Below are 13,437 nucleotides of genomic sequence, written 5' to 3' on the forward strand. Positions count from 1 at the left end.
AAAACAAACCACCAAACACATTTACCTTCACAGTCAAATCCTCATTACCCAACGTGACATGAACTTGAATAGGAGGGTAAACACCTCTGTTGGCATGGTGTTCCATAGTGGCTCTCATTGCATTCTGAAACACATTAGGGTTGTATTAAAAATACAGCTTTTTAGAAAGGACAAAGTATAATTTTCAAGTACATATGCACTATTTGAAGTTTTTAAATTTGATGAAAATATGCCAAAGAATCACAATTCTTACAACCACATTTAAAGTTTTTTTTTTTTTAATGGAGTCAATTTGGGGGGGATCTAAAGGATATTCTGACCTAAAGATTCCAACTAAATTCTGCATATTTTCCAAAGTCAGACTTCAAAACACTTTAAACTAGTTACATTAAAGCAGAAAACTCTGTTCAAACACTTTTATAATTTTAGTAAATGATGGGCAAAACATTTCTGAAAATGTAGTTTCAGCTCTATTTTCAGAACTATTTAAAAAACTGTCATACATTTCTTTAAAGAAAAGTAATTTTTTCATATAGTAGTAACAGCGATGGTCGTATTTGATGGAGCAATGAATCCCTTTATCTCTAGCTTGAAATTAAGGGTACTGACACTGTAAAGCTGCTTTGACTACTTTCTAAAGGAAATAGGGTACACAGTGCCAACATATCAGAAGCCTTGAACAATATCGTGACATTCAGCATTGCAGTAGAAAATAATACAAACTAAATGTAACTAAAAAGGCATCTGAATTTGGCAGTAAGTGTGTGTGGCCCTGGCACAGCAATTGCAATTGAGTCCCCTTATGGAGGAGATTCCATCATTTCCATCACAGGCAGTTTAAGATTAGGTTCCAGGTGAAAGCCATTATTACTGACATTATGAACAATATGTAATATAATATGGAATGCCTCAATCATAGGGCACAAGATCTTTATGCCACTGGAATTTCAAGGAAAAAATTCGTGTTAATGCTTTAAGTGCCCATCACTACTTGTTTAACAACTTGGATAAAAAGATTTTGGGGCTAGGTGCAGTGGTTTATGCCTGTAATCTCAACACTGGGAATCCAAGGCAGGACTGCTTGAGGCCAGGAGTTCAAGGGCAGCCTGGGTAACAGAGTGAGACCTCAATGCTACAAAAAATAAAATAAATATTTTTGAAAAGATTTTGTAAGGTATTAAATACGTTTTTGCTGTCTTAGAAGAAAGAACATTTTGGTGGTGTTCTAAGATATTTGGTCAGTTTTTCTATGTTTCAGTGCACTCTTCCTTTACATTATCAGATTGAAAGCCACCCCCTCTCTCTTCTAGTTTGCTGCTGGCTGATGAAACAGAACTAAAGAGAGACTACAAGCTTCTGATGGAGGGCAGTCGTTTTCACCCACCAGGACCTGTGCCCCTCACTCCTCACCCATTTTCCTGTCAACCAGCAAGTATCATGGGCAGGGAAAAAAGATACTCTCAATATTACTAGCATAATTTGTTTTCAAAATTTGTTGTAAAGAGCAAAGATAACAGCAAAAACCCTGTAAGTCAATATAAATGACCTCCCCCTCCCAAGAAAAGCCAGACCAAAAAAAGAATTCTGGTCCTTTGAGGGTAGCAAGTTGAGAATCACTCGTCTAAATATTGTTTAAAAATGTAAAGATAACTTTATTATCTATATGTAATATGTTGCCACTGTACTGGACACTTAGTATGTTATTCCCAATCATCATAAACAATCCTGGACAGTATTCTTGTTTTACAGAAAAGGAAACTGAGGCTCAGAAAGGTTGAGTGACTTGCCCAAGGTCACACACATATTAAGTGCCATAATTCGGATTCAAACCCAGGTCTTTCTGACTCCATAGTCTGAGCTCACTACTACAGGGAGGTGTCTCCCTGTGTTGATAAAAGGCTGATCTCCAGCAATGTGATACGATACTGACATGAAATGGCACTTCTTAATACGAGAACCTAGTGGAATATTTGGCTTTCAGAGCAGATTCCTAACCTCAGGAAAGTACTGGTAAAGGTTATGTAATACTATTTTACAAACCTTGAAAAGTTCAAACACCATGTGATAGAGATGGGATGGTACATAAACCACTTGTATTGGCTGTCCTGGTGATTTTGCTACAGAGCAGAAGAGAAAAATATGAAAGTACAGAGAGATGTGCTTTAAAGCATTTTTAAGAAAAAACTGTGTAGTGATGAAAAGAAAACATTAACTACGGAGGACAGTATAATCTGGGGGAGAACGCTACACCATTTCTTCAATGTATTAGTGTTTGAACCCATACCCACAAGTATTTACAACTGACGATGACAAGAGTCCTGTGGTCATTTCTCACAATCTTGTGTAACAATCGAACCAACCCATGCAACCATTTTTCTCTAGGATGGTAAAGTCTTTTTAAAGATCGCTCAACTGTTGGGTAGGAATTTTACTTTCCAAATAGAGAAGTGTTAAAGTCCATAAATTCCACAGTCCAATTCACATGCATACATTGTTATTCTTTTTTTTTTTTTTTTTGAGACGGAGTCTTGCTCTGTCACCCAGCCTGGAGTGCAGTGGTGCAATCTCAGCTCACTGCAACCTCTGCCTCCCGGGTTCAAGCAATTCTCCTACCTCAGCCTCCCAAATAGCTAGGATTATAGGCACCCACCACCACGCCTGGCTGATTTTTCTATTTTTAGTAGAGATGGGGTTTCACCATATTGGCCCAGGCTTGTCTCAAATTCCTGACCTTGTGAGCTGCCCGCCTCGGCTTCCCAAAGTGCTGGGATTACAGACGTGAGCCACCGCGCCCAGCCCATACATTCTTTAAGCCATTTTCAAAATGTTTCACCTGGGCGGAATATTGTTTATTTCAGGCATTTCGATGGATATAAAGCTGAATAAAAAAATATGAGCTAGCATCAATTTCTCGAGACAGTAATTAATTCTACATTTAAACACTTAACAGGAGCCCCACTGGGGGTGGTGATAGGGGTGTGTATAAAACAGACATTTAGTAGAACAAATGATTAAGATTCATGATATCTTAGAATTCTAATTCAACCAATAAATCAGACCTTCCTCTGAATAAACTCCCCCTTGGGAACAAGAATGGGATATCTGGAAATTGCTCACAGCAGTTCAGGTTTGCAAACTATCACTTGTACATTGTGATTGTTATTTACCAAATGCTATGCTACCATCATGGCTCAAAAGAGTTAATATGGCTTTAGAAAACCACCAGGCAATGCTATTTTCAATTGCGTAACTTCACTGCTCTCTCACTCTAAGGTCCAGAATACAGCTCAGTAAAAGCCTATTTCATTTTATTCTTTCCACCACACCTTCTTAAAGTGTCATCCTAGGAAATGTTTTTCTCTGTCAAACTACCATGCCTTCAGGAAAGAGACTCATCAATCCTCCTTCAAGGCATCGAAACCCTTTTTATCCAAAAGGCACTCATCAGGGTAAAAAGAAAACCATCAGAGACAAACACATTCTCAAATAGATGAACATCTTTCTTTCCTCTTTTACAAACCCAGTCTTTCTATGTCCTCAACAACAGAAAATTATTTGTAACTCAGGAAGTAGAAAAAGGGTAAGTCTTACATTATTGTAGTGCATGTAAAAGTCAAATGTAACTTTCTTGGCATCATTTTTTCTATGACTAAACAGAAAATTAAAAATAAGCAAAGAATCAAAGTTATCAATTAAAAATAAAGAAAATGAGGCACAAAAAGCCAAATTTTTTCATAAAGAATCTGACTAAATTACATATATATTTATAGATACACTTTTTACATGATTACTATCCTTTAGCCTTCATATCCAATGAATTTGATGAAAAAAGTCATCTTCCATTAAAACATTTAAATTCTTATCCCTTATGAAGTAATCAACGCACTAATCACTGAGAAAAAGACAACATCAGGCTTACCATTTAGTTCTCCAAGTTCTAGTTCGGGAGAGTTAATATAATACAAATCACACAGACGCCTAGCATTTTCATAGCCATCTAGTGCGAATCAAAACAAAACAAAAAAGGATTTAATAAATATACTTCCCTTTCATGCATTAAGATGGCAATAGTATTGACAAATGAAAGTCTTAAACTCTCTACAGAAGAAAATATACTTTGATAGTTTAGGGAAAGTCTCTGCTTTTTTTTTTTTTTTTTTTTTTTTTTTTTTGGTGGAGACATGGTCTCGCTATATTGCTGAGGTTTGTCTCCAGCTCCTGGGCTCAAGGCCCCCAACCAGGTAAAGTCTTTCTCTTTTTTTTTTTTTTTTTTTTTTTTTTTGAGACAGAGTCTTGGTCAACCAGGCTGGAGTGTGGTGGTGCTATCTCAGCTCACTCCAGCCTCCACCTCCCCGGTTCAAGTGATTCTCCTGCCTCAGCCTCCCAAGTAGCTGGGACTACATAGGCATGTGTCACCACACCCAGGTAATTTTTGAATTTTCAGTACAGGTGGGGTTTCACCATGTCGGCCAGGCTGGTCTCGAACTCCTGACCTCAGGTGATCCACCCGCCTCAGCCTCCCAAAGTGCTGGGATTATAGGCATAAGCCACTGCACCTGGCCCAGGGAAAGTCTAAGTGTGACATGACAAAGCTGAATAGCCATAAACAATAAATGACAAATATAACTACAAAAAAATGTAGAAGTGTATATGCTAAAAAGACACCAACGACAATGCAAAAAAAGAAAAATAACAGGTTGAAGAAAATATTTCCTATCTATATAACAAAACTTAAGAGTTGGTTAGGAAATACTCTTATCCACTGTTTGATACCTTTTTAGAGATACCAAAATTTTATATGCATTTAAATGTTTTTAATTCTAGGAATCTTACCCTCTAAAATACTAGCAAAAGTAAGCATGTATTTAAGGATGTTCACAGCAGAACTGCTGGTATTGGTGGTAACAAAAAAATTAAAACAACCTAAATGTACGCCAACAGGAGAATTAATTAATACATACTGATACATTCCATACAGCCATTCAAAATCTTGGGGTATATCCAGATGTACTGAACAGCAAGATGTCTGCAAACTTGTAGAAAAATCACAGAGCACCCCATTTTCTAAAAACAACAATGTAAGGCCAATATCAATTGTGTATGTGTACAAGTGGTATAAATAGAAAAAAGCGTGAAAGGATTCAAACCAACCTGTTACGAATTACTGCTCATAGTGCAAGGAATTAGAAACAGGGGAGCAGGGACTTGAAATCTTTTTTAAGTGAAAGATACCCTCAGCTGGGCTCAGTGGCTCACGCCTGTAATCCCAGCTCTTCAGGAGGCCGAGGCAGGCAGGAGTTCCAGACCAGCCTGGCCAACATGGTAATACCCTATCTGCACTAAAGATACAAAAATTAGCCAGGCGTAGTGTTGAGCATCTGTAACTCCAGCTACTGGGGAGGCTGAGGCAAGGCAATCGCTTGAACTCAGGAGGCAGAGGCTACAGTGAGCTGAGATCGCAGCACTGCACTCCAGCCTGGGCAACAGAATGAGACTCTGTCTCAAACAAAACAAAACAAAAAAGATATCCTCTATAGTATCACCAAACTTTGCCTATCTATAATTCTATCAATAAAATAGTCATCCTATACATAATGCACAAATAATACTATAAGGTTATTTTCAAACCCATGCATTTGTGCCTACCATTTTATCTCATGATACAAATAGTTGTTTAATAGTAAGAAATAACAGTAACTTTGATTTTTGTATCTTTTTTGTAAAGAGAAATGTCAGTATTTACCTTTAATAACTTCAACTACATTGCAGTTTGGATTTATGCTTCCAATGTGTTTTCGATGAGACGGACTTCCTTTGCCTTTTCCCCCAAACAATAAAGCTATCCAAAAAGACAAAACCAACAAAATAAGCTAAACTACCTAATGCTCTTTTCCAAATCTGAATAGTGTTTAAATTGTACCAAACAGTAGAACAAATATTTGCCTTTAGGATAAACACAGTATTTTACATTCAATAAAAATACCTTTCTTGATGGCAGTCTATTTACTTCTCTTAATTAGCCAAAAGGTAAAACTAAATTTTCTACCTAAATGGAAGTTTCCTAAATACATTTAAAATATGCCAACACATCTCATTTAGCTGCTTCTCTTGACTCAGGACACTTACAGTGCTGATTGAGTAACATTCTAATTGAAATGCGACTCATGTAGAATCGATCCAAAAAGTACTGAACATTCTGGCTGGTGACAGGATCCACCCCAAAGCTCTCCTTGTATTCAATCACACCCTGGGCCATTGTGGGAATGACATCATTGTGTCGGTTTCTGATCCGTATCACAGTATCTGTAAAGCTAAACAAACCCATCTGTCAAAACAGCCAAATATTTTGACAAGTAAACTTAATACAAAAATGTAAGTTTAACCAACTATGCTAGACAAAAATCCCTAATTTACTAAAAGGAAAATCAGTTCATGTTTTCCTATACTTATTTAAATGTATTTCAAATCATAAAATATACCAAATCTATGGAAGTATAACGACCTCCAAAATAAAACTTTCAAAATGTAATTATTTTCTTGGTTTCCTAAGAGTAAGGCTGTGACAAAACATAATCCTAAAAATGTTAATGGTTTTAACTGCTATCAACTAAGGTTATCTGAGCACTTGCTAAGAGGATGGTATTCCAGAGATATTCTGCATAGGAGAAGACAAAGCACTTGCCTCTAGGGAACACCTGCTCTGCTCTGCAAGGAATCAAGATGAATGAGCCAATAAAGCCTGCCTGTTTTAGAACTATTCCCTAGGGTTCAAAGAGAGAAGGAAACACTTAGGACAGAAAAACGAAAAAAGAATTATCATTTCATTTATCCTATGAGTTTATAAAATGGGAGAGGAAAAGTAAACAATTGTATTAAAAGATAGATCTTCAAATCATCTAGTAGCCTTCCCATTTCTGTCACTTAGAAGACGTTGCATGGTTAAAGAACTAAATAAAAGACAAAAGAGAAAAGAAATCTTTTTTTTCTTTTTTTGAGATGGAGTTTTGCTCTTTTTCCCCAGGCTGGAGTGTAATCACGCAATCTTGGCTCACTGTAACCTCCACCTCCCAAGTTCAAGCGATTCTACTGCCTCAGCCTTCCTCAGTAGCTGGGATTACAGGTATGCACCACCACGCTTGGCTAATTTTGTATTTTCAGTAGAGATGGGGTTCCTCCATGTTGATCAGGCCGGTCTTGAACTCCCAACCTCAGACTATCTGCCCACCTCGGCCTCCCAAAGTGCTGGGATTACCGGCATAAGCCACTGTGCCCGGCCCAAGAAGTCTTAATTATGCAGTAACAAAACCAATTTTCTAACATAACCCATCTGAATTTACACTTCCAAATGAGTGTTTTCCTATTCAAAGTCATCATCTTGAGTACTATTAACTTATTCCAATGATGTTTCCACTGCTTAAAACATTTTTGGAATTCCTAGTTAGTAACAAGCTTCAAAACAAGACTGTTAAACCAAAATACAAACAACAAAACTCTTCGAAAACAACAAACAACTCATCATTCTAGTCATTCCTTTATTTATTTTTCTTTTTTCTTAAAAGAAACACAAAGCTGTATTATTCTGCTTGACTACTTATTTTCCACAGCTCTGAACGACTGTTTTCAGAAGGCTCTATAGCATGTTTACTTCTAAAGTAAGGCTGCTTGGATTCTACCATGTGCTAACTATGTAACCTTAAGCTACATGCCCTCTTTGTGCACAAACAGCATTATTTCAATGAATTGTTTTAAAGATTAAAAAACATCATTCATGTAAAGTCTGCTCAATACCTAAGCAAGGAGTAAACTCTTGCTGAACGTTATTTTCAGATTAAAATCATGTTTAAAAAAATGAAGTGTTACTGTTCCCTTTAAAGACAGTCCAAAAAACATGTGTAACTAACTGAAGACAAGAGATGGTCATTACATTGTCGGTGCCCTTCACTGCAATAAGCAGGTAGCTGCATATGGCAAATACTTTGGTCTACCAATTCCGGTATATGGGTTATTAAACTTGTCATATTACTGACATCTTACAGGCCATAGAGAATAAACTAGAAACCTGCAACCATGTTTCATAGGCCTTCTATGTTTTAAAAAATGTTTTAATTAGCTGCCAATCTTTCAAAAGCAAGAGATTTTACATTACAAACCTAGACTTGTAGCTTTCCTTTAAAATCAGAAAACAATCAGATGATATGAGCAGTATTTTAACACGGCAAAGATCAGCTGGGGCTGAAGGTGGTTGTCCATTAGAAAGAGCATGCACCCTCCAGGTTAACAATCCAACTGCAACTGAGGCCACACCTACATTTCCATTTATCATCACACCTGAACTTTGTCTTTTGTTAAAGAGGAATGCGAAGCATTTCTTATGCCTAGTCAAATTTAATGATTAGGTTATTTATCCTGCCTGTATGGGCTGCTATAGTCACATATATCACATGTTGTAAAGTAGCAGAAACCTAAAAGTTAATCAATTTCCCCTAATTGACCTAATAATAGGTTTAAGAATAGGGTCAAAATAGTGAACTTACTCATAAATAGCTTTAGCATCCTCAGCACTTTTGTCCTTAAAATCAAGAAGCTCCTGAAGACTCTGGATATACCTAAAATGCAGATCAAGAGGATAAGTTCGTTCTTTTATATTCTGAAAGTTATCATGAAACTTAGCTCAAAAGCTATTTTTAGCATTTTATAATTTTTAATTTAGAGTACTGCTATAAATTATGGTTGAAGTAGAATTTTTACACCCATGCACATTCGAGAAAAGTGCTGGGAACAAATAGTAGAAGGTACACATTTTCTCCTAAAAGCATAGGTCAAGTTTAAGAATTTTAAGATTTTCTATTCTAAGTTCTACATCCTAAAATGGCTTTTAATTTTTTTTTTTAATTTACCACTGTACATTACAGTATACATACTGATTATGCTGAGATCTGACTCTGTCACCAATAACTATGTGATCTTGGACAAATGACTTAATTTGTCTTATTATCGGTAAAAGGAGGACAGCCTCTCTTGCTCTGAGACTCTATCTTAAATATCTATGCTTTAAAACCTTAATTTTACGTGGTTATGTCCAACTAACAAGTATTTATTAATAGCCTATAATCTACTATATGGTTCTTTTAAACTGAACAAAAAATACAAAAGTCATAAAAATGTAGATTTTAAATTCATCTAATAATTCAAGGTATCAAAGCATCTGTTAAGATATGAGCAAAATAAAGAAGGCCAAATGATTTTCTGATGGTCGTGCAGGCAAGTACAATGGCACTGCCGGGCCAGAGCTAAAAATAACTTGCTACCACTGAATTACTTTCTTTGACAGTGTAAGGGAACTATTACTTAGCTGTAAGCACTTAATCTGCAACTGCCCTAACTTAACAGGCATCTAGGAGCAATGAAAGTGCTTTAAAAACCTGTAATTCCATCTGTTGGTTTGGAAAGCTGTTTCTGACAAGCAGCATGTCTTAATGCATTCCAAAGTTAAGGGATTCTGATAGCCGCTGCTGCTTTGCTTTAACCCTTAATTTCCTCTTTATTGGTAAGAACAACTACGCTCTCCATCCAAGAGATAGCTGAGTACCTACAACAGATACCGCTCAGACTTCATGACTGATAAGCTTCAAAAAGCAGCATATTCTACTTCTAATGAAGAATTTTTTAAAAACAGGAAAAATCTTCCATGGATTATATTTTCTCCTTTATATCCTATCATAATTCCTAAACAAATGCTTCCCATTTAAGCCACACTTATAACTATTCCATACTTGGACTAGATAGCATCTGATTATCACATATATAGCAATCATACTTCTTTTGCTTTTTTTAATCGAGATTAGATCAACTTCTCCCATACACTATAATGACTACAAAAAGAAAACTTGAATCTCCATGAATCATAACTGGGAAATGCCCTGCAGCTAAACTTCTTCCATTTAAGACTTAACTCTAGGCAGCTCATTCATTTGAAGTGTATAGTGCTTAAAAGAACAACACTTTTAAAGCAATAACATTAACAAAGGCTGTATATAGGTGGCTCCATGAGTGTATACCCTTAACATCTCTAGTCATCTTTGGGAATAGATCACACTTTTTCTACACAATTCCAAAAACTTCTAATTGTTTTAAAACAGAAAAATAAACGTTTTAACTTTTGTAATTTATAAAAAGATACCCTTCAGTAAATACAGTTTATTAAAAATACATATACCCTTTCATATATTTCATTGTTCTGACTATAGAATGGTATAGCAGAGATGGACAAATGGGAGTTTGAATCCCAACTCCACTATCAACGGTACTGCCTTATGCAAAAGATTTAACCTTTATGTGCCTCAGCATCCTCATCTGTAAAACAGAGTTAACCTGCCAGGTGCAGTGGCTCATGTCTGTAATCCCAACACTTTGGGACGCCAAGGTAAGAGGACTGCTTGAGCCCTGTTCACAACCTGCCTGGGCAAAAAAGTGAGACCCCATCTCTACAAAAAATAAAAGAATTTGTCAGGTATGGTGGCACATGGCTGTGGTCCCAGCTGCTCGGGAGGCTAAGGCTGTAGGATCTCTTGAGCCCAGGAGGTCAAGACTGCAGTGAGCCATGATCACACTACTGCACTCTAGCCTGGGTGACGGAGACCCTGTCTCTAAAAAGAAAATAAATTCATTTTAAAAATAATAAACAGGCTGGGCACAATGGCTCACGCCCACAATCCCTGCACTTTGAGAGGCCCAGGTGGGCAAATCCCTTGAGCTCCGGAGTTTGAGGCCAGTCTAGGCAACATGGAAAAACCCTATCTCTGCTAAAAAATACAAAAATTAGCTGGGCGTGGCACGCGCTTGTGGTTTCAGCTACTCAGGAGGCTGAGGTGGGAGGATCACCTGAGCCAGGGAGGTGGAGGTTGCAGTGAGCTGAGCTGTGATCGCCACTGCACTCCAACCTGGGTGACAGAGTAAGAGTAAGAACCTGTCTCAAAAAAATAAGTAAACAGGCTAGGAGCGGTGGCTCACGCCTGTAATCCCAGCACTTTGGGAAGCCGAGGTGGGAGGATCACCTGAGGTCAGGAGTTTGAGACTAGCCTGGCCAACATGGTGAAACCTCTGTCTCTACTAAAAATACAAACATTAGCTGGGTGTGGTGGCAGGTGCCTGTATCCAGCTACTCTGGAGGCTGAGGCAAGAGAATTACTTGAACCCAGGAGGCAGAGGTTGCAGTGAGCCAAGATCATGCACTCCAGCCTGGGTGACAGAGCAAGACTCCATTTAAAAAAAATAAATACATAAATAAATAAAAATAACAACAATGAATACAATGGAGAGATTCATACCTACTGTGCAAGGTTGTTAAAGGGATTAAAGGCAATATACATAAATACCTAGTCATCAACAAATTGTAGACATTTTTCTCATAATATCCTTGCAGATATACTAACATAAATCCTAAATTTAGCATCTGTATTTCAGTGCAGTTCTAATTGGTTTTCTCAAAATCAAGGAGTTGTGGAGTCCAGGATTCAGGGCACAAGCCCAAATACCTTGCCCCCACCTGCCCCCAGACAAAAAAAGAATACTGCTACTACCTTAAGATTCTGGCCAGGCACGGTGGCTCATGCCTGTAATCCCAATACTTTGGGAGGCCAAGGCAGGCGGATCACAAGGTCAGGAGATTGAGATCATCCTGGCCAACATGGTGAAACCCTGTATCTACTAAAAATACAAAAATTAGCTGGGCATGGTGGCACATGCCTGTAATCCCAGTTACTCGGGAGGCTGAGGCAGGAGATTTGCCTGAACCAGTGAGCTGGAGCTTGCAGTGAGCTGAGATTGCGCCACTGCACTCCAGCCTGGCCTAAGAGCAGGACTCCCTCTCAAAAAAAAAAAAAAAAAAAAGATTCCACTGAAGAGTAAAAAAAGCATTTGCCGTAACCTTGAATAGAGTCCACAACTCCATCAAATTGTAAACACAAGATGAGAATCTTACCAGCTTTGTACCAATTGAACGGATGGTGTTCTGAGAAGATTATCTGGAAGGAGACTTATTTCTTTCATTATATTTGCCAGTCTGACAGGCAACTCTTGCCGAAGAAACATAAATGAGGTCTTTTCACAAGCATTCACGGATCCTGAAACCAAACATGATGGGTAAAGCAGTAAGTAAAAGCCATAAGGAAACCGAAGGCAAGAGGCAGGGAGAAATGAGAGGCAGTTACCTGGCAAGGCCAGAGGGGTAGAATCACCACGATGGGGCAAGGAATAGAAGGCAAAGGTATCCCTGCCTGTGGGAGGTGAGGGATGAGATAACCCAGTCTCCAGAGTTATGACATTCCAATTACTGACATCCCAATGGCTCTGTACAGCAATTACGATAACCTTGTCTCCCTAACTTGTATCCTTATAGTGATGACCCATTTTAGAAGTTAGGTAAACTGAGCATTTCTGAGCAAGGCTTTATAAAATTAACAGCAGAACCTGGAAAAGTCTAGCCTGTACACCCTGTTGCTGCTATCATTTAGAAAATCTGTTTTTTAACTCTAGTTTTAAAAAGAGTTAATGTCTAAGAAACAGAAACTTTAAGGTGGTCTGAATGCAGTGGTATTTACAACTAATTGATTACGACCAGTTACAGATTTCTTTGTTCTTTCTCCACTCCCACTGTTTCACTTGACTAGCCTTAAAAAAATAAATTAAAAACAGGGGGCCAGGCACAGTGATTCATGCCTATAATCCCAGCACTTTGCGAGGCCGAGGCTTGAGGACTGTTTGAGCGCAGGGGTTCAAGACCAGCCTGGGCAACACAATGAGACCTCGTATTTACAAAAAATAAAAAACAGCTGGGCGTGGTTGTGCTTGCCTGTAATTCTAGCCTTGGGAAGCTCAGGCAGAAAAGTGAGGTTATAGTGACCTATGATAGCACCACTGCACTCCAGCCTGGGTGACAGAGTAAAACCCTGTCTCAATCAAAAAGAAAAGAGTACAATTTTGATGTTTGCATATGAAGATTCACTGATTCCATATAGAACCACAAATGCTAATTACAGTAAGCAAAGAGTAAGTGGAGTCCAGGTGTGGTGGCTCATACCTATATTCACTTTGGGAGGCCAAGCTGGGAGGATGGCTTGAGCCCAGGAGTTTGAGACCAGCCTGGACAACATAGCGAGACCCCATTTCTAGTTTTAAAAAATACACACACACACACACACACACACACACACGGGAAAAAAGAGTAAGTGCAGAGGAAAGCTTTCAAGCAACAGAAAGCAAAAACCACCACTGCCTGTTGGCACCATCTTCAAGTAGGTCCTATTCAATTGTCTGGTTACTGGAAAGTCTCCTGACCCCTCCACTCCCATATCACGATCCCATATCACTTCCTAAGCAGAATCGTTGTAGAATGTCCTTTGGCAAACAGCTCCACTTAATATTAAACTAAAAGGTCTT

The 13,437-nt window shown here is 38.2% G+C and overlaps 2 protein-coding genes across 12 annotated transcripts in view; both read right to left on the reverse strand.

Moving 5' to 3' along the window:
• The window catches only part of MAP3K20 (mitogen-activated protein kinase kinase kinase 20), a 763,073-nt gene that overhangs the window by 686,134 nt on the left and 63,502 nt on the right, over positions 1 to 13,437 (reverse strand). The gene's annotated exons all lie outside the window — the stretch shown is intronic.
• Positions 1 to 13,437, reverse strand: part of PDK1 (pyruvate dehydrogenase kinase 1) — a 72,325-nt gene that overhangs the window by 57,481 nt on the left and 1,407 nt on the right. For 8 of the 11 annotated variants that reach the window (XR_007718205.1, XR_007718206.1, XR_007718207.1 and 5 more), the window contains exons 2-8: positions 11,981 to 12,122; positions 8,535 to 8,606; positions 6,127 to 6,311; positions 5,744 to 5,839; positions 3,920 to 3,997; positions 2,041 to 2,117; positions 26 to 124 (exon numbers count right to left, since the gene is read on the reverse strand). Coding sequence is in view for 1 of the 11 variants with exons in the window: in XM_050751354.1 (XP_050607311.1) it covers positions 26 to 124; positions 2,041 to 2,117; positions 3,920 to 3,997; positions 5,744 to 5,839; positions 6,127 to 6,311; positions 8,535 to 8,606; positions 11,981 to 12,122 (749 nt within the window). In the remaining 10 variants the exon portion in view is untranslated. The remainder of the gene's footprint in view (positions 1 to 25; positions 125 to 2,040; positions 2,118 to 3,919; positions 3,998 to 5,743; positions 5,840 to 6,126; positions 6,312 to 8,534; positions 8,607 to 11,980; positions 12,123 to 13,437) is intronic. The other 3 variants (XR_007718211.1, XR_007718212.1, XR_007718213.1) reach the window with 3 other exon arrangements.

Source organism: Macaca thibetana, chromosome 12 (genome assembly GCF_024542745.1).
Source record: "Macaca thibetana thibetana isolate TM-01 chromosome 12, ASM2454274v1, whole genome shotgun sequence".
Lineage (NCBI taxonomy): Eukaryota > Metazoa > Chordata > Mammalia > Primates > Cercopithecidae > Macaca > Macaca thibetana.